Raw genomic sequence first — 19,671 nt, 5'->3', positions numbered from 1 at the left:
CACTGCGATTGGCAAGGGCTGGGCAGTGGAACAGAGCTCTGGGTCTAAACACAGGTGCAGTCTGGCCACAGCACAGCAAGTGGACACCAGGCTCCAGAATACTGGATAAACAGCTATGAGCGGTCAGGGTCCAAACAGAAGGTAGGGGCTGATGACTCTATTTGGGACCAAAGACACTAAAATACACTTTCAACTCTAGGAGTGAAATCCTGATGACTTGAAACTAGAATACCAAACTGAAATCATGAGGTCAAAAGAGACCAGGACAAAAACTGATTACAAGAAAAAAGTTTTTTTATAAATTGTACACACCATTGTGGGTCAGCAAGTGTCACCTTTCTTCATGCTTGAGGTCCCACAGAACCAACAAGGAAACCAGACCAAGTCATCACCCTGCCTCCCCAGGGACACTGTGGAGCTAACACTGGCTCCGTCACACTCCCAGATACCTACAAGGACACGTCAGTACTCCAAAATACTTATGTGTGTGCCAGTACGATTTTTCCTTGGCTAGGTCTAACAATAAAGCATGATTCAGAGTGACTGAAATTCCTGACCCACATGAGCCAGTCTGGCTAGAGGAGACACAGGGCAGCAGCACCCCCAGGCTTCCTCTGACCCCAAAGGATGCACTTCCAGCTAAGTGTGCTGTTCACTGGAGGGTTCTGGCAAGACCCTCTACAAGTTTAAGGAAGTGTTCTTCTATGTTTCGTTTACTATCAAGAAATGAGGATAAATTTTATCACTGACTTGTTCTTTGATTAATTGTAATCTAATAGAATATAAATTTCATCTATGCTACCAGGCCAACCCTATGGAACCAGATCCTGGACAATCCTGATCAAACGAGAATATTAAAGTCTCCTAAACCTAACAGATTTGTTTCCATTTTTGCTTGGTATTCCAGCAATTTTTGCTTCATAATTGCCTCACGCTATTTCATTTGGGACATAATTTCATGACAGCGATAACTTTACTGAAGAGAGGACGACCCTTCACTGATACAAATGTAATCTTATTTGTTCAATGAATTTGAACCTGATGACTATATTTTTTATCACAGGAAACACTCTAGTTTTACTAAAGAAATACCTGGGGGGAAATGAAGCATTGGGCATCATAAACTCAAAGTCATTTTAAGGAAATTTTTGGAGATGACATTCTTCACAGTAAGACTACATACTGGCAGGAAAACACACATTCTAGCTGCATACTTTAGTAGTTTCCAGAGATGACTTGCCAGCAAACCATGCCTCTGGTCTGCAGACCTGGTGTTGTTCCTGACTGTGTATGAGCAGCAGAACACAATCCACCGCTGCATGACTTTCAAGGCAAGACAGAAAGAACCCGGCAGCTTCCACCTGTCCCTTGCCAGCTCTGGGAGCCCTGGTCGCTAGGAAGGAAATCTCACTCCTGCTGAGATGCAACGACACTCAAGTACACCAGGGAGACGCCCGAGACGCCACAGGACAGGAGGAGTCCCGCTCACCCCCACCTATTCTGCCCACAGCAATGTGAGCCAGCCCAGCGGAGGTCCCAGACAGCAGAGCGGCAGCAGATCCTCCCTGCCAAGTCCAGAGCAAACTGCAAGTCCCGAGAGAAATAAATGGCTTCGATTGTCTAATGACACGGTTTGGGGGCAGTCTGTTACACAGCAACAGATAACAGAAACATCACTAATATGTCACTGAAGAAAAAAGTTACAGAGCAAAACACACATTGTACCAGAGAAGCAACACCACCCAACAAGACACAGCAACCTTGCTGGTGAGTGAGGTCCCTTCCCACGTATCCAGTACTATAAGGGTGAAGGCCAATCCTCCCTTTCACTAAGCATCGATGAAGGAGCAGTACTGTAAGGGTGAAGGCCAATGCTCCCTTTCACTAAGCACCGATGAAGGAGCAACCATGAAGTAAAATAAATGTCAAAAAGTCCTACACTGACAGCTCCAGTAATTATCAGTCTATCTGGGATACTTATGAGTTAGCCCTAGGACTGTGAAGGATTGCTAGTTTAATTTTCTGTTAAACTGCACATTTTTTCTTCTCTAGGTTCATTTTTCTTCAAAGTTTATAGGTATTTCTAGAAGTTACCAAAGTAATCGTATAATTTAAGAAATGAAACTAGTGTGAATTACATGTGCTGATAAAAAATATAAAATGTTGAGGGGTATTATGTCTGATACTTTTGCTTTACCTTGTAATTATTTTGTCTTATTTTTTACAATAGGAATCATAATAAGGTACTGACATAATAACAGTAACACAGATCAATGGTAGATGTGAGAGTCCAGAAATAAACACTCAAATTTATGATTAACTGATTTTAAAAGAATGGGATCAAGACAATTGAATGGAGAAAGGATAAAAGAATAATCTTTTCAACAAATGGTGCTGGGACAACTGGATAGCCACATGCAAAGAAAAAAGACTGAATCTCTACGTTACACCATACACAAAAATTAACCCAAAATGGATAAAAGAGCCAAATGTGTGAGCTAAAACTATAAAACTCCTAGAAGAAAACACAGGCATAAATCTTCATTCTTGAATTAAGCCAATGACTTCTTATATATGACAACAAAAAAGCAAGTGACTAAAGAAAAAATACACTGGCTATCATCAAAAAGTACCACTTTTGTGCTTCAAAGGACACTACCAAGAAAGTGAAAAGACAACTACAGAATGACAGAAAAGTTTTGCAAATAATATACCTGATAAGGGACTGGTATCTAGAATATACAAAGAACTCTAACAACTCAATAATAAGACAAATGACATAATTTTGAAATGTGCAAAGGACTTACATAGACATTTCACCAAAGAGGGATACAAATGACCGATGAATACACAAAAAGATGCTGAACCTACATCACTGGGTTAGAGGAACTCCCACCATGGAAGAGTGTGTGTGCAGACGTTAGGGCACCCAGGCACAGAAAAATCGAGGGCCAGGCCCACGCTGGCGGAGCCCCACTGCCGCCAGGTGCTATCACCTGCTGACCCATCATGAATTGAAGAGCTCCAAGCAGAACCCCCAACTTTCCAACAGCCTATCTACAAGTGTAATTCCTTTCTTTCAATTTGTTCAGATTCTTTCCCTTAACACTCAACTGCACTCTCAGGAAAGACAGACTCCCAGCACCTTCTGTTTCTCCCAATCTCTAACTGTCCTTCTGAGACCATCATCAGCCCCTCTCTCTGGGACATAGCTCCTGCAAAATTTAATGGATAGGCGTTTATTTTGTAAATGAAATGGATAAAGAAAAGGCACTAGAGAAGCAAAATTTTTAGAGTCCTAGAAAACTCTCCTACACACAAATCACAACTAATCTGAATATTATTTGCCCATACTATATATGATTCAAGAAACAACCACAAAATTAACTATAATCCCAGAACCCCATCAGTGAAAGGTTCTATTGTCGTGTCCAACTCTTTGCAGCATGCTAAGCTTTCCTGTCCTTTACCATCTCCCAGGTTTGCTCAAACTCATGTCCACTGAGTTGATGCCTCCATCCAACCATCTCATCCTCTGTTGCCCCCTTCTCCTCCTGTCCTCAATCTCACAGTCCTCCTCTAACATTCCATCAATCTGGAAAACTCTAAGACTGACTGTGCTTAAGTGAAAGAGGAGAGTGAAAAAGCAGGCTTAAAGCTCAACATTCAGAAAACCAAGATCATGGCATCCGGTCCTATCACTTCATGGCAAATAGATGGGGAAACAGTGGAAACAGTGGCTGACTTCATTTTGGGGGGCTCCAAAATCACTGCAGATGATGACTGCAGCCATGAAATTAAAAGACACTCCTTAGAAGGAAAGCTATGACCAACCTAGACAGCATATTAAGAAGCAGAGACATTATTTTGTCAACAAAGGTCTGTCTAGTCAAGGCTATAAGTAGTCATGTATGGATGTGAGAGTTGGACTATAAAGAAAGCTGAGTGTGGAAGAATTGATGCTTTTGAACTGTGGTGTTGGAGAAGACTCTTGAGAGTCCCTTGGACTGCAAGGAGATCCAACCAGTCCATCCTAAAGGAGATCAGTCCTGGGTGTTCAATGGAAGGACTGATGCTGAAGCTGAAACTCCAATACTTTGGCCACCTGATGCGAAGAGCTGACTCCCTGATGCTGGGAAAGATTGAGGGCAGGAGGAGAAGGGGTCGACGGAGGATGAGATGGTTGGATGGCATCACCCATTCAATGGACATGAGTTTGGGTGAACTCCAGGAGTTGGTGATAGACAGGGAAGCCTGGTGTGCTGCGGTTCACGGGGCCACAAAAGAGTCAGACACGACTGAGCAACCGAACTGAACTAAACTGAACTGAACTGCCTATGCTTATCTTTTAACTGAGTCAGCTACAAAAGGGACATGAGTTTCAAGGAAACACTCCAATTCCACAAAACAGCTCCTTATCTTCGTCACACTCTGTCAACTGAAGGGCATTATCTAAGGAGAGATTACAAAGTATCCCCAATTATCCAAGACAAACCACTGAAAGATGACTAAGAAAATGTCTGTGATTAACTGGATATTGTAGATAACAGGTATCAAATTCTCCTGAATTAGAAAGACCTCTATATAGATAGGCGACATCAAACATGTCAGATTCACACCTAGGGGACACAGAAACTAAAACAGGCTTCAGCATCTCAAAATAGCTCTCTGCAACTACCTCTAACATCCCAGATTATCATAAACTTTCTGTGTACAAGACAGGTGAAGGCCATGATACAGCGCAGTGGTTCTCCAAGTGGCAAGGGAGCACAATTCTGCCACCAAGAGACACCTGGCAACCACTGGAGACACTCTTGGCTGTCAGCCCTGGGGCTGCTCCTGGGCTCTCAGGGCAGAGCGCAGGGATGCTCCTAAACTCTACAGTGCAAAGAACAGCCCCAAACAGAGAATTCACTGCCGAGGCTGAGAAACACCGTTCTAGGGACAGTTACTCAAGGATACGGCACACGGGGAAGGCCAACTGCCCCTCAGAGACCATCGACTGACCCAAGAGGCAAGGCTCACAGCCGCCTCTCTCAAAGCACCCGCAGTCCAGGGCTGGGACAGACTGTAATCTTCATCTGGGGGCCTAAGCCTCTCTTTTCAGAAGATGAAGCTGGGGGTCACAGTGTAAAGAGCACAGGGCTGGTCAGTGGTGGAAGAGGAACTGGACTCTGCTCCCCTGTCAGTGCAAGCACGTGAGGGTGGGAATCAGGAGGTAGACGCACAGAGGGGTCAGGAGCAGTGCTGGTCACTGACACATAGGCACGCTGCTGTAAGCTCTGTGCAACTATTACATCCATGACAGATAAGCTGGATCCAGTCCTGCCACAGATTATCAACAATCAAAAAAGTAATTTGGGGGAGTTCTCTGGCAATCCAGTAGCTAGGATTCAGCACTCTCACTGCTGGGCCTGGGTCCTCCCTTGTCAGGGAACAAAGATCCCACAAGCTGTGAGGCATGGCAAAAAAAAAAAAAAAAGAAATTTTGATTCTTTAATCATTACTTAAGGGCTTCCCTGGTGGCTCAGCGGTAAAGAATCTGCTTGCAAGTGCATGAGACATGATTTCGATCCCTGGGTTGGGAAGATCCCCTGGAGAAGAAACTGGCAACCCACTCCAGTATTCTTGCCTGGGAAACCCCATGGACAGAGGAGCCTGGTGGGCTACAGTCTATAGGGTCACAAAAGAGTTCGACACGACTTTAAGACTAAACAATAATCATTACCTAAGACTGTTTGAATGAATAAACCCAGAATTTAGAGACAAGGAGTGCAATTATGACTTCCAAATAGTCAAAAAGCAGAAAAGGTACTCAGAAAAATAAGTTTTTCATTTGTAAGCTAAGCAAGTTAACCTTCACAGGGTTGTGATAACAATTTGCCATCTTCTTTTAAGTTCTATATTTGCCCATTTATAAAAGTTGTAGAAAACAATCACACACCCTATGTTAAACAGGACCCTGGGTTACAATATGTTACCACTTACCCATAGTTCAGTAACATGCACAACAATGTGTAAGGTACTGAGCAGGGATTATAAAAATATTGAGGAAAATAAAGTCCAGAGAGTTGATATTCTGGGAAGTGGGCTAGCTAGGCCTAAAAATCCATACTTTGTATTACTATTAATCTATTATTAACAGCAGTGACTATGGATAAGAAAAATCCACTAATTTCACAGTTTAAACCAATCTCTGACAGCCAGCTTTTGCTTAGGACACAGTAAACTGAAAAGAGCGACACCTCCATTCTTTAAAAAGAGGCGGGTAGATAATTTGAAAAATCACAACTTACCCTGAACACATCAGAGTTGAGGTTGCAGAATCAACCGACTGACAGGAAAAACAAGAAAAGGCAGGGGCTACAAGGAGAAATGGGAGGCCAGCACCTGCTCCCCTGGGGTGGACACTGGACAGCAGACAGGCCAGCCAGGAAAATTCAGCTAAAAGGCGTAGCAACCTGCCAGACGAGCAGCAGCTTGGTGCTGACGGTGGGCAGAGGGGCTGGCTGCGAAAGGAAGGAAGAGGGAGGGGGAGACAAGAGGGAGGCAATGGAACTTTTCCACATGTTCACTGTGGCGGTAACGTGACTGCATGCATTTGTCAAAACTTGCAGGACTGCAACAAGGTGAAAAAAAAGCTGTAATGGGCGAGTTTCCCACAGGTAAGTTTAGAAGGCAGAGGATCTATCTGACAGCTAACCAGGGCATCTGCTGTACTGCCTACTCCCCATGGAACAGTCTTGGTATCTGAGACACGGAAGGCCCCAAGGCCTCAGGAGAGCGGCAGTAAACACCAACACAAGCGCGTAAACATTTCATCATGTTCATCAGCCTGTAAGTGGAATACAGACATGCCCACTCTGACTCTTCGTGAGGGCTCCTAAGTGAGCCACTCCAGACAGGGAAAAACAAAGCCAAGTTGAGCTTGTCTGCTGAGCAACAGGCTGGCCTTGCCCACTGGCCCACGACTTCACCACTGCACACCAGCTGGCAGCTGAAGCAATTCAAAATCACAACTCAGCAGAATGGCAAGTCACATACATCACAGACTTTTGGAGTCACCTGCAAATAGCAGAAAATCTAATCATCAAATTTGCAAGTATTAAACATTCTGCTAAAAAAGAGACCCCAGGGACTTCCCTGGTGGTCCAGTGGCTAAGACTCCACACTCCCAATGTGGATGATCCAAGTTCCACCCATGGTCACGGAACTAAATCCCTCACACTGCAACTAAAGATCCCACGTGCTGCCAAATAAATAAACTAATACCCGGGGCAGCCAAATACATAAGCATTTATTTAAAAAAGAAAAGAAGAAAAGATATCTTATAGCAATTTTATAAGGTGGAGCAGTGCAAGCCTCAACCAGCTGAAGAGGCTACGATGAAAGTGTATGAGGCCGCCCTCCAGCAGACAAAGTGCCAGGCCAAATCAGGACTGGACAACACCCAGGTCTCAACATCTGCCCATGAAGAATATCACCGGCTCTTAAGGGTTTATGAAGAAATTGTCTACATGAGATCTACTGCATTAGGATTTCAGTAGATGAAGAAAAATAACATTTCCCCTCTATTTAAGAGCAGAGAATCACCCTAAGAGGAGCACAGCATACAGCAGATGAAAGAACAACGTAAAAAAGTAAGTCATAGCACTATAACTATTTCACTGACTTCAGAACAAAAAGCCTTAATACTCACTAGTATAAACCACATTCCACTATATTAGCATTAATTGTTTAGTCATCTGGCTTTATCCTTAACAGCAGCTTTGCCATTAGAATTCTATCTAATCATAACTATAATCTTTGGGGAAAATTCACTAAAGAGACGATTTAGATTTTTTGGAATTCTTTAATTACAAAAGCACAACAAGAGCAAGAGCCTGACTGAAGCTCTGCTTAAGGCTTTTACTTTCGGGAGATGTAAGTAAATGACGATGATGCCAAACAACAAGGAGCTAAACACACAGTTCTGACTTCTGTCAACATACAGAACTGAACAGAACATGCAGCGCCATCCTGTTTCCTAAGGTGAGCTGCTCACACTCACTGATGCTTACTTCTTAGAATCACCCGGGTGATGCTCCACAACACACACCTGGTCCCCACCCCGTCCACTGAGTCAGCGTCTCCAGGGCAGGAGCCTATCTGAACCAGAGGTGTTCATGCGCACACACCCTGACTGTGATCACTGCTCTGGAATACATTCCGGAAAGTCACTATGTTCACAGGGAATTACTCACTTGTTACGATTCCGGCCAAAGCAAAAACAAATTGATTTTCATCAGAATCCAGCTCCTTAACATCCCCATCCAGTGATTTCACAAAACTCTCCATTGTTTGACCAGTGATGCTGAAAAACTTCAAAGCTTTATCCTGAAAGTTTAGAAATGAGAACGTCACAACCTTTCATGGCTACCAGCAGGAAAACACTTTTAAAGTGTAGGACACAGAAGAAAGACTCCAGTTTTAATTACAGAAGTAATATTTTAAAATCTGTTCCCTCATTAAAACTTCCTGTTGAAAAGATCAAGAAAAAAAGAAGTTTTGGGGGCATGTAGAAAAATTACCTTGAAGACTGACATAGTAAAATAAAAATACATATGGGAAACAGTTCGAAATTATACAATGACAGAAGTACTTGGACAAATTCACCCAAAAATATACTAGAAACATACCAGAAAAATAGGTTATCTATTCTAGTCATGAAACCAGAGGTTTTCAAGTCTTTGGCAGAAATTATTTTTCAAATAAAATCTTAAATGAAACCTCAACACATAAAAGACAGCAAACAGGCTCATCTGGCATTTAAGAGTCTTTGTGACCCCATGGACTGTAGCCCACCAGGCTCTTCTGTCGATGGGATTTCCCATGTCAGAAGACTGAAACGGGTTGCCCTTCCCTTTCCAGGGGATCTGCCTGACCCAGCGATCAAATCCGGGTCTCCTGCATGGAAGCCCATTTAAGTCTTCATTCCCCAGCAAAAAGTTTCCAAGTTCACAGAGCCTTGAAAGCACTTCCTTGGGGGAAGGAGGAGGAAGAGGCAGAGTTCTAAGAAACAGTCTGAAAACACTGTACAATGGCACAAGGGAACTACATGAGGTCATATAAATATCCTTACTGGATTGTGGAGATATTACACACCTCCAAAAATTAGCTGAAGAACACTAAGTTGTACACTTACAATAAATGAATTTTATGATACATAAGTTATACCTAAAGAAAGCTCAATAAACTTTAAAATATAGTTAGTCCCTCCACCGTTTCTATCTCTACAAGTGACGAGTAAGTACTACAGTGGCCCTCCCACCAACCATCCACCCTGGGTGTTTATTTCCATTCAGGACCACACAATCCCCTAGAGTCAGAGCACAGTCTTCCTGGGCCATCATCCTCTTGGTTGAGGAGGCCATCCTGTCACCAGTCCTGCCTTCAACCACACAGCTCTCTCACTTCCCATTCGCCATTCTATCACTTGGGGGGGAGCGGGGAGGGGCGGCTCTGATGTTGTTTTCCTGGCCAGTCTCCACATCCACAGCCTCACCCTCCCTCCATCCTCATTCACTGTCAGGTTAAGCTGCCCAAATTCTCTTGTCACTTTTTCATTCAAAAAGCCTTAAGGAATCCTGTCCCAGAGGCCTTAAGGAATCTGTCCCGGACTGCTCCACCAACACACTAACCCCCACCCTGTGTCAGGAGATTCACACACTGTCCCTGCGTCTCACTCCAGGCCTGAGTACCCTTCTCTCCTCCCGAGCCACCCTCCTCACTTCCTGTTACTGCTGCTGTGCCAGTGAATCAAGGTTCATTTCAAAGCTCTCCTCCTCTGTGAAGCTCCTTGACATGTGTGTGCACGTGCTATTATTAACATCTATTTTATATATACATATATGATAAATAACATAAGGGCTTCCCTGGTGGTGCAATGGTAAAGAATCTGCCTGCCAATGCAAGAGACGCAGGTTCGATCCCTGGGTCAGGAAGATCCCCTGGAGAAGGAAATGACAACCCACACCAGTATTCTTGCCTGGGAAATCCCATGGACAAGGGAGCCTGGTGGGCTACAGTCCAAGGTACTGCAAAAGAGTTGGACATGACTCAGCAACTAAACAACAACAACAAAATATAACATTCAAGCAATGAACTATCATATTACCCCGGAAATAAGGTGTGTAAAAGCACTTTACAGTCTGCGACATGCACACAGATGTCAAGTAGCAATCCTGAAGTAGAGCTGCCTCCACCACACCATGCAGACTCTGGGGCAGAAGGGCGCTCACCCCTTCACCTGACACCCCGGGTCCAGGTTACCGTGGGCCCTGCACAGCTGGGATTCCACAACTACCTGGCTCACAAAACAAGCGGGTCTAGTCTGCGGGCGCCCCAACAGAGGCACGGCGCCTTCTGCGTGACAGCAGCACGACTCCCGCGCCCAGCCGCCCCGCGGCGTGCTCACCCCTCCCAGGATGGCCTTGACCACCTCCTCGCTGCTGGAGACGCCCCACAGGATGGTGCAGGCCGCGGCGCCCATCTCCGTGCAGTACTCGGCCTGCTGCAGAAGCTGCTGCTTTGCCTCGTGCAGCTGCTGTCGAAGAGCCAGCTTCTCCTGAAACCAAAACAGGGTGAGATCAGAGACACCGACAGCATTCGGCCTCAGGACACCTCTACTGCGTTCCCCCTCTTGAAGACATTCTTAAAGAAATGAAATGAACACGGGACATAGTAAACAGCTGGCCAGTGAAAACTAGCCCAGGGTGGGGCACAACCCATACTTTTTTAAGGGCAGGGGCAAAAGGAACACTCTAAGAACATGCCCCTGAATTGGAGTTTATAAATACTGCCAAAGACATGAATTCAACTCCTTCTAAGTCAGATGGGAAACGCGGCATCTCAGGTCCCAGTGGCTATACCCAGGACAGCACCAACTAGGACACCTGAAGAAAGTAACAAGCCAACACGGAAGTTCTCTCATAGAGAAGTATTTCTAATGTAAAAACGCCAGGTGACACAGTCAAGACCAGGCAGGAAAGATGGGAGCAGAAGAAGGAGAGGAGTGAGGAGGAAGGGCCTCCTGGGCGTGCCCTGACCCAGCAAGCTAAGCCCAGAATCACAGGGAGATGGAGCCCAGAATTCTCAGTCTCCCACAGCCCCCGGAGGAACAGTCAGCCAGGGTTCTTACCAAGGCAGCCGTCCCCCTGACATTGCCTCTGTCCACACAAGCATTCCTGAAGGTTCACCTTCAGATGAATCTTGGCTGATGTGGGCCTTCCCGCCCTCCCCAACCATCAATGCCAGTGTCACTCTTCCATGTTTCCTGAGGTTTCCTGACTCAATAAGTGTTAGTCACTCAGGTGTGTCCAACTCTTTGAGACCCTATGGACTGTAGCCCACCAGGCTCCTCTGTTCTAGGATTCTCCAGGCAAGAATGCTGGAGTGGGTTGCCATGCCCTCTTCCAGGGGATCTTCCCAACCCAGGGATCGAATCCAGGTCTCCCACACTGCAAGAGGATTCCCTACCATCTGAGCTACCACACAGTCATATTTACTTGAGAAAAATGTTCCCTGAGCCTAGGACACTTGCTAAAACTGCTTTATGTGATTTATTAACTCTGGGTCTTTAATATCTGCCTTCATCAGGACAGAAGCCTGGTTCCTAAATGTGCACTTCAGCCACTCAAGCTGTGGTGACATAGGCAAACACTGATTCACAGCCTTTTCTTCAGAATTCCAGCTTTTCTCACAACTGAAGCAGGATGCACTGTGATTAGTCTGGTTATCTTGGCTCTTCTGTAAGATCAACAAGAACTGTTGGGAATGACCATCAGAACTGTCTTCTGTGGTCACATCTGGCGGATGCAGACAGATATGCCCTGACACAGGGCTGTACAAACTGTACAATGATATCAAGAACTAAAAGAAAATAATCCCATTCACAATAACACTCACCTTTCATCTAGAATGTATCAAGAACACTTTATCTTTTAGTTAATTTATTTTTAATTGAAGGATAGTTGCTTTACAACCTTGTGTGGGTTTCTGCCAGACAGCAGCATGAATCAGCCGTAGGCATCCATGTGCCCCTTCCTCCTGAACCTCCTTCCCACCCCCACTCGACCCCACCCCTCCAGGTCGTCACAGAGCACCGGGCTGAGCTCCCCGCGTCACACAGCAAATTCCCACTGGCTCTCTACTTTACAGGCAGTGATGTGTATGTTTCCACGCTACTCTCTCCCTTTGCCCCACCCTCTCCTTCCCCAACTGTGTCCGAAAGTCTGTTCTCTATGTCTGGATCTCCACTGCTGCCCTGAAAATAGGCTCATCAGTATCATCTTTCTAGATTCCATATATATGTGTTAATATACAATATTTGTCTTTCTCTTTCTGAATTACTTCTCTCTGTATAATAGGCTCTATGTTCCTCCACCTCTTTAGGACTGACTCAAATGTGTTCTTTTTTTATAGCTGAGTAATATTCCATTGTATATATGTACCATAATTTCTGTATCCATTCATCTGTCGATAGACATCTAGATCACTTCCATGGCCTAACTACTGCAAATAGTGCTGCAGTGAACACTGGGGTACATGTGCTTTTTTCAACTGTGGTTTCTTCAGGGTATATGCCCAGTAGTGGAATTGTTGGCTCATACGGTAGTTTTATTCCTATTTTTTTAAGGAATCTCCATACTGCTCTCCATAATGGCTGTATCAGTTTACATTCCCACCAAAAATCCAAGAGGGTTCCCTTTTCTCCATATCCTCTCTCCAGCATTTATTGTTTGTAGATTTTTTGATGATGGCCATTCTGATCAGTGTGAGGTGATATCTCATTGTAGTTTTAATGTGCATTTCTCTAATAATGAGCAATGTTGAGATGAAAACACATCTTTTCCTGTGCTTATTAGCCATCTGGATAATCTTCTCTGGATAAATCTTTTTAGGTCTTCTGCCCAATTTTTGATTGGGTTGTTTGTTTTTCTGGTATTGACCTCCATGAGCTGCTTATATATTTTAGAGATTAATCTTGTCAGTTGTTTCACTTGCTATTATTTTCTCTCATTCTGAGGGCTGTCTTTTCATCTTGTTTATAGCTTCCTTTGCCATGCAAAAGCTTTAAGTTTAATTAAGTCCCATTTGTTTATTTCTGTTTTTATTTCCACTATTCTAGGAGGTGTGTCATAGAGGATCTTAGTATATATCAAGAACTCTTCAAATTTAACAGTTAAAAAAAATCCAACTAGAAAATGGTTAAAAGACATAAACAGATATTGTATAGGGGAGAATATATAGACAACAAATAAGCACATGAAATGATGTTCAGCATTACTAGCCAACAGGGAAATGCAAATTAAAAACTGCAACACATCTATCAGAACAGCTAGAATAAAAAACAGTGAGAACACCAAATGCTAATCAGGATGTGGAGGAAGTGAATCACTCAGCACTGCTGGTGATGATATGAAATGGTATGACCACTCTGAAAAACAACTGGGTAATTTCCTACAAAATTGAACATGCACCTACCATGCAACCCAGTAATTGCACTCTTGGGCATTTAGCCCAGAGAAATGGAAACATACATTCACACAAAAACCTACATACAGATGTTCATAATACCTTTATTCACAATACCAACAATAAAAAAAAAAGGAAATAACCCAAATGTCCTTAAATGGGAGAATATTTAAACTGTGATATTTGTGAGGTTCATTTCTGATTTTAACTGAACTATATTATCAGTTAATTTTTCTTTAAAAATTTTCCTGAAATAATATACAATGTTTGCAACAACTTTCCATTTATTATCAGAAAAGTAGTGACTCTTTCCTAACAGGTTAAAAACTAAATATAGATAACCAAAACTGTATTTCATGACTGCAGCCAGGAAAGACGCTTACTCTTTAGAAGAAAAGCCATGACAAGCCTAGACAGCGTATTACAAAGCAGAGATATTACTTTGCCTACAAAGATCCATACAGTCAAAGCTATGGTTTTTCCAGCAGTCATGTATGGGTGTGAGAGTTGGACAATAAAAGGCTGAGCATTGAAGAATTGATGCCTTTGAACTGTGGTGTTGGAGAAGACTCTTGAGAGTCCCTTGGACTGCAAGGAGATCTAATCAGTCAATCCTAAAGGAAGTCAGCCCTGAATATTCATTGGAAGGACCAATGCTAAGGCTGAAACTCTAATACTTTGGTCACCTGATGCAAAGAACTGACTCACTGGAAAAGACCCTGATGCTGGGAAAGATTGCAGGCAGGAGGAGAAGGGGACAACAGAGGATGGGATGGTTGGATGGCATCACCGACTCGATGCCCATGAGTTTGAGCAAGCTCTGGGAGTTGGTGATGGACAGGGAAGCCTGGCATGCTACAGTCCATGGGTCCCAAAGAGTCAGACATGACTGAGCTACTGAACAGCAACAACAAACCAAAACTAGCAGTCTGAATTTAAGTTGGTTTACTATGAAAGATGCCACCCTAAGAGAACACACCGAAAATGAAGCCATAAGTAAGCCACAAACATGCAGCTCCTTGGAGGGAACACGGGGACTCTGTCCATTGTCTGTGACCGGTCCACACACACTCGGGGAAGCACAGTCAGGTACTAAAATCTCAGCCAGCAGAGACATGGTGGGAAGCCACAGCTGGCTTTATAACAACAGCAAACCTTCCAAGTCATTCAGAGAGATATCCCCCAACAATTCACTGGCTCTCTCTTCTCTCAAGTTCAAAGGCTGCCACTGCCAGAACTCTCCCAGCCCCCCTCCGAGATCACATCAAGGCCATCGAGGCTCCTCCACTGACCCCACTGAGGCAACACCTCAACAGGGCGTGTGAGCCAAGCTTTGCTGGTCCCTGGGACTAAGCTCTGGGGGTCAGCGCACATCTTTAGAATTCTGAGTCCACACTCTGACTTCTGGTCTTTCCTTACATGCTGGTTTGAGTGACGTCTGCATTCTCCCCATGACTTTCCCCCAGACTGAAGTCTTACCAGCAATGCTCTAATTCAGGATCCTGTCCTGCATTCTTTGCTGGTTCCTCAACTCTAAAATAAGCCTGCAGAGTCTAGCTGCACGATCTGTTCAGCCCTGGGCAGAAAAGGCAGCGGCCAGCTCCCTACAGCAGGAAGAGACAAGCCCTATCACAGCACACTCGCAGGGCCTCCCACCCTTGTTAAACAGGAGGGACTATTAAACAGGAAACTTAACTGGAAATAGTTTAACCTCAAATATGCCCCCATTCTAACTAAGGTCAAAGTGTCTGGGCAGAACCATGCTGTGACCTGGCACTACCTCACTGCAGCCACTTGTCCTTTATTCTGGCACTTTCCCAGGGTGGCTTATTTTTAGCATAACATCTAAAATGACAGCAAAACATGTATTTTTTCCTATGTTTATCAATTTAAGAAATAAGAAATCTAAGATTCTGCCCAATTTAAGCTTCAGCCTTAGCAAAGATGTCCCGGCATTTTAAGGAGTACTGAACCAGTGGATTGCATTGTTCACATTTATCCAAATCCTGCAGGTCAACTTCTTTTAGACAATGAAACTTTTAGGTCCAGACAAATTAATCATGCACCCATCTTAGTCTATCATGATCTAAATCGAGTATGACTGAGCTACAACGTCAGCTTTCGATAAGTGACACACAACCTAACAGTTTTGAGACTGAAACTCTTTCCCTGATCTTCCCTACTTATTTGATATTAAAGTCTATCAGTCTGGAAGGACGTCATTATTGAGCAGTCAAGGAGAAAAACTAGCAGGGCCTCCAGTTCTTTGATGAAACTTCAGACGCACAGTCCTATGGCCAAGCATCTGCAGTCTCACATTGCTGGAGCACTCGCTGTAAGCCTGGGAGTTGCAGCTTTCTGTAAGCTTGCTTTGGCTGAACCACAAAAGAAGGCATATGCAGAAATTTCTACAGATATTCCATAAAAGACTTTGCAGCCACGAGGAAGGCTGCTATCTTTCAGATTGCAATATGATTCTGGAATGTAAGGAATGTCTCTGGGTTGAGTTCCACGTAAGTTTGTCACTTACCTGTATTCCTGAACTATGAAATTATGAATATCTGGGCTAAGGAACAGTTTTTCTTGATAAATAAACAATTAAGTACTGTGGGGAAAAAATGAAGTCTATACAAAATCCAGCAGCTTGGGGAACCCCCCACTTTAGCCACAGACACTCAGAAGTTGTCCACACAAGGAGGAGGTGTGAGGCGGAGCTGAGCACACAGGCGGTGGGACCCAGCCCGGCTCCCAGCATCTCTCCAGGCTCACAGCACCTGCTGACCCAGCAGTGCTGCAGAAACCCGTGAGCGGCACGGACAGTCGCGACACCTCCCAGCACACAGGTAACACAGGTAACAGCACGTCCTCGATGCCGTCACCAATTTCTACCATACTGTTCAAGAATAAAAGTACAGTCAAGTGCCAAACTTCAGCAGAAGTGGCCAAATAGCTCTAGCTTTATAGAAAAGGAAATAACTTATTCCATGAAAAGAAAATGTATAGTTTTTAAGAAATATTATTAGTCTCCCCAAATATTAAAATGAAATGCAACTGGTTATTTCCAAACTATCAGAAGTGACCTCCTAATTACAGATATTTCTATTTATATATCTAACTCTGATTACAAATCATTACATGCATGATTGTTTCTGGATTATTATATTATGAATTTTAATGACATGGATTGGTCTTTTAACACAGAAATTAACAGCAAGTGCCTATCGAAAGGCACCAAGTAGACAGCCTCCATGTTACATGGTTGTCAAATCCAAATGATCAACTGTTTTCCAACCCATTCAGAATAAATACATTTAAAAATACAATGTCTTGAGGCGTAAGGGCTAGACTGTGGCCACAAGCATGGTTCGGGTGCTTCCCGTGGCCTGGTGAGCATCGTACCTTCTTCTCCCTCACACTGTCCGCTTGCACAGACTCCAGGCGGGCTCTGAAGTGCTCACAGTCCATCCTCAGTTGCTCTAACTCCTGCTCCTTCCTCTCCAGGTCTACAAGAGACACAAGAATACTCAGTATTTCAAGTCACTGATCTCTCCTGACTGTGCATTTTGCTTAATTTTCTTTTAGGAAAGCCTGATTGCTTAGGTAGGATTACTCACATAACCAGTGCTGGGATAACCAAGATTCTAACGTCCTGCTTTTTAAGTTTTTGTCACCTTTTTGCCCATAGCAGAAAGCACCTTGGTTTCTGCTTTACATTCTTAAGACTTCATTTCACTGCCAGACTTTTAGGAAAGTGTGTTGTTTAAAGGAGTGCGGGCAGGGCTGGGCAGCCCGACTGTCTCGTGGCACACACTCATATGTGCTCCATAAAAAGCAGAAGGCAGTTCAGCAAGGAGATGGTGCCAGCCGGGCTGATTCACACACTCGTCTCACCCGCTGGCAGACTGGCTCCACGACAACAGCTGCTGCCGTTGTCAATGGAGCAGTGAGGCAACAGCCACAGAGACGAGAACAGAAAAGGCCACAGTGAGAGGCGGGGAGGAGGGCACGCTTCCTCGCCACCGTCCTCGCCCAGATGATGAGCCACATGGTCAACAAAAGTCCCAAAAGGCATCCGTGTTCATGAGTTTAAATAAAAAATAGTATGCTACAGAAATTCTGACATTCAGAAAGCCAAGAAAAAAGGTAACTCAAAGTTTGAAGTGCCTCTGGTGAACAATCATTGATCTCTGTTCGCCAGGGCCCGGGGCTCAGGGTCGGGGGGCCTCGCTTCACTCACACACAGCACAGCATGCTGATGGCATGCTCACTGACATCTGCACGTAGTCGCGGTCAGCAGTGCGAGGCTGCATTTGGGGTAAACCTTTCCTGAATACTGGTTTTAAGTAAAGAAATTTAAATGGCTCATTAGTCTAATTGGTTGCCTGTAAAAACACAGTCTACTATTAAAGCGTTAACCATTTAAAAAACAAAAAAGCTTTAAGTGCCTTGATCCCAAAGACTAAGATATCGCGTTTCAAAGCTAACATATACCAAAACCTGAGTGGACGTCTGCTCAGAGCTACTGGTGTAACTTCACTGAAGCAGGAACACTTTGGGACATTGGTTCTCAGACTTTACAGCACACCAGAATTCCTTGGGAGTGGAAATCGCTCAGCTGTGTCTGACTCTTTGCGACCCCATGGACTGTAGCCCACCAGGCTCCTCTGTCCACGGAATTCTCCAAGTAAGAATACTGGCGTGGGTTGCCATTTCCAGTCACAGAGTCACGGGGTCACAGAGTCAGACACAACTGAGCAACTGACACTTTCATCACATTTTCCGGAGATCCTTTGCCAGAGCAGGAGATTAAAACCTAAAGCTAGATATTCAGTTAATGATTGTGAAGCGGCTGGCAAAGTTTCTCTTAAAGTAAGTTTCTTAGAAACAGGTGAAACAGCACGGGACCCCTTCTTCTCCTTCCCAGTTCTCTGTTCTGCCCTTTTAGGATGTATCTCGCACATGACTTGCACTGGAAATCTTTATTTTGTCCCACTAGTCCTTGCCACCCAAAAAACCAACTATACTGATCAAGTGCTATGCTTTGAAAACTACATATCTGCATTTTGTAACAATGTTAAACGAAAACATAGATAATTATGAATGAAATGTGAACTGCAAATGGTCGCAGACAAAAAAAAATGAAAAAAAAAAAAGATAAAATTATTAATGGCATAAAACTTTTTCTTTGCATTTAACTTTTAATTAATGTTTTCTTATGTAAACATTAGAAATGTTTCTAATGTAAACTTTCTAATGTAAACTTCTTTTAAAATGTTTTCTTCTATTACTAAACTGTATATTCCTCAAACACGGTAAAGAAGATAGGAAATCACACTCCTACAAGTCTTACGTGTAAAACTATGGAGGAATTAAGACCACTCAGAAGACTCTTTATAATAATGTCATAATCTCTCACTCTACAAACTGCTAATGACTTTACTGTACGTTAACACAACAAAAGGATGCGGTTAAACCGTCCCATTCGACCCCACAGTATTCAAAAGCTGTGTCAGGGCTGCCACCCACCCACTCCCAGCTCTCAGGAGGAGGCCGCCACCTGGTGGCCGGACTGGAGCACTGCCGCCACCTCCTGACAAAACTCGCTTGTGCAGCTTGGCCCCTAGAGCATGCGTCCTAAAGTGCATCCTCCTGTGTGCTGGTAATCCCACATACTTAGAACATGTGCGACATGCCTAGGACATGGCACCTGGTGGCACTTTATAAATACCTGTCACGTAAACGAACTTCACTTCTTTATATAGTCTTCTGCTAATCCTTGAATAGAGAAAAAGCTTGGCTATTTTATGTCTCATTCTCTACAGTTTTTTTTTTTTTAATCAGAGACAGAAATAATACACTAATACATACAGTGCATTATATGGTCTTCCCTGGTGGCTCAGTGGTAAAGAATTTGCCTGCCAATGCAGGAGACAAGGGTTCAAACCCTGGGTCAGAAAGATCCACTGGAGAAGGAAATGGCAACCCACTCCAGCATTCTTGCCTGGGAAACCCCATGGACAGAGGAGCCTGGCAGGCTACAGTCCATGGGGTCACAAAGAGTTGGACAGGACTTAGAGACGAAACAACAGTACATAATGGTCAAGACATTATCTTACCCAGTCTCAGTATTAGAGCACGAAAAGAGGCTGCCACCCA

General features: G+C 44.1%; 1 protein-coding gene across 2 annotated transcripts in view; it reads right to left on the bottom strand.

Annotated features, from left to right (window-relative positions):
* Positions 1–19,671, bottom strand: part of LOC122675719 (heat shock transcription factor 2 binding protein) — a 79,397-nt gene that overhangs the window by 47,199 nt on the left and 12,527 nt on the right. For both annotated transcript variants that reach the window (XM_043874740.1, XM_043874741.1), the window contains exons 4-6: positions 16,915–17,018; positions 10,457–10,606; positions 8,244–8,376 (exon numbers count right to left, since the gene is read on the bottom strand). In XM_043874740.1, coding sequence (XP_043730675.1) covers positions 8,244–8,376; positions 10,457–10,606; positions 16,915–17,018 — 387 coding nt within the window. The remainder of the gene's footprint in view (positions 1–8,243; positions 8,377–10,456; positions 10,607–16,914; positions 17,019–19,671) is intronic.

This window comes from Cervus elaphus, chromosome 19, assembly GCF_910594005.1.
Source record: "Cervus elaphus chromosome 19, mCerEla1.1, whole genome shotgun sequence".
In the NCBI taxonomy this organism is placed as follows: domain Eukaryota; kingdom Metazoa; phylum Chordata; class Mammalia; order Artiodactyla; family Cervidae; genus Cervus; species Cervus elaphus.
This window is presented reverse-complemented; position numbering and strand designations above follow the sequence as displayed.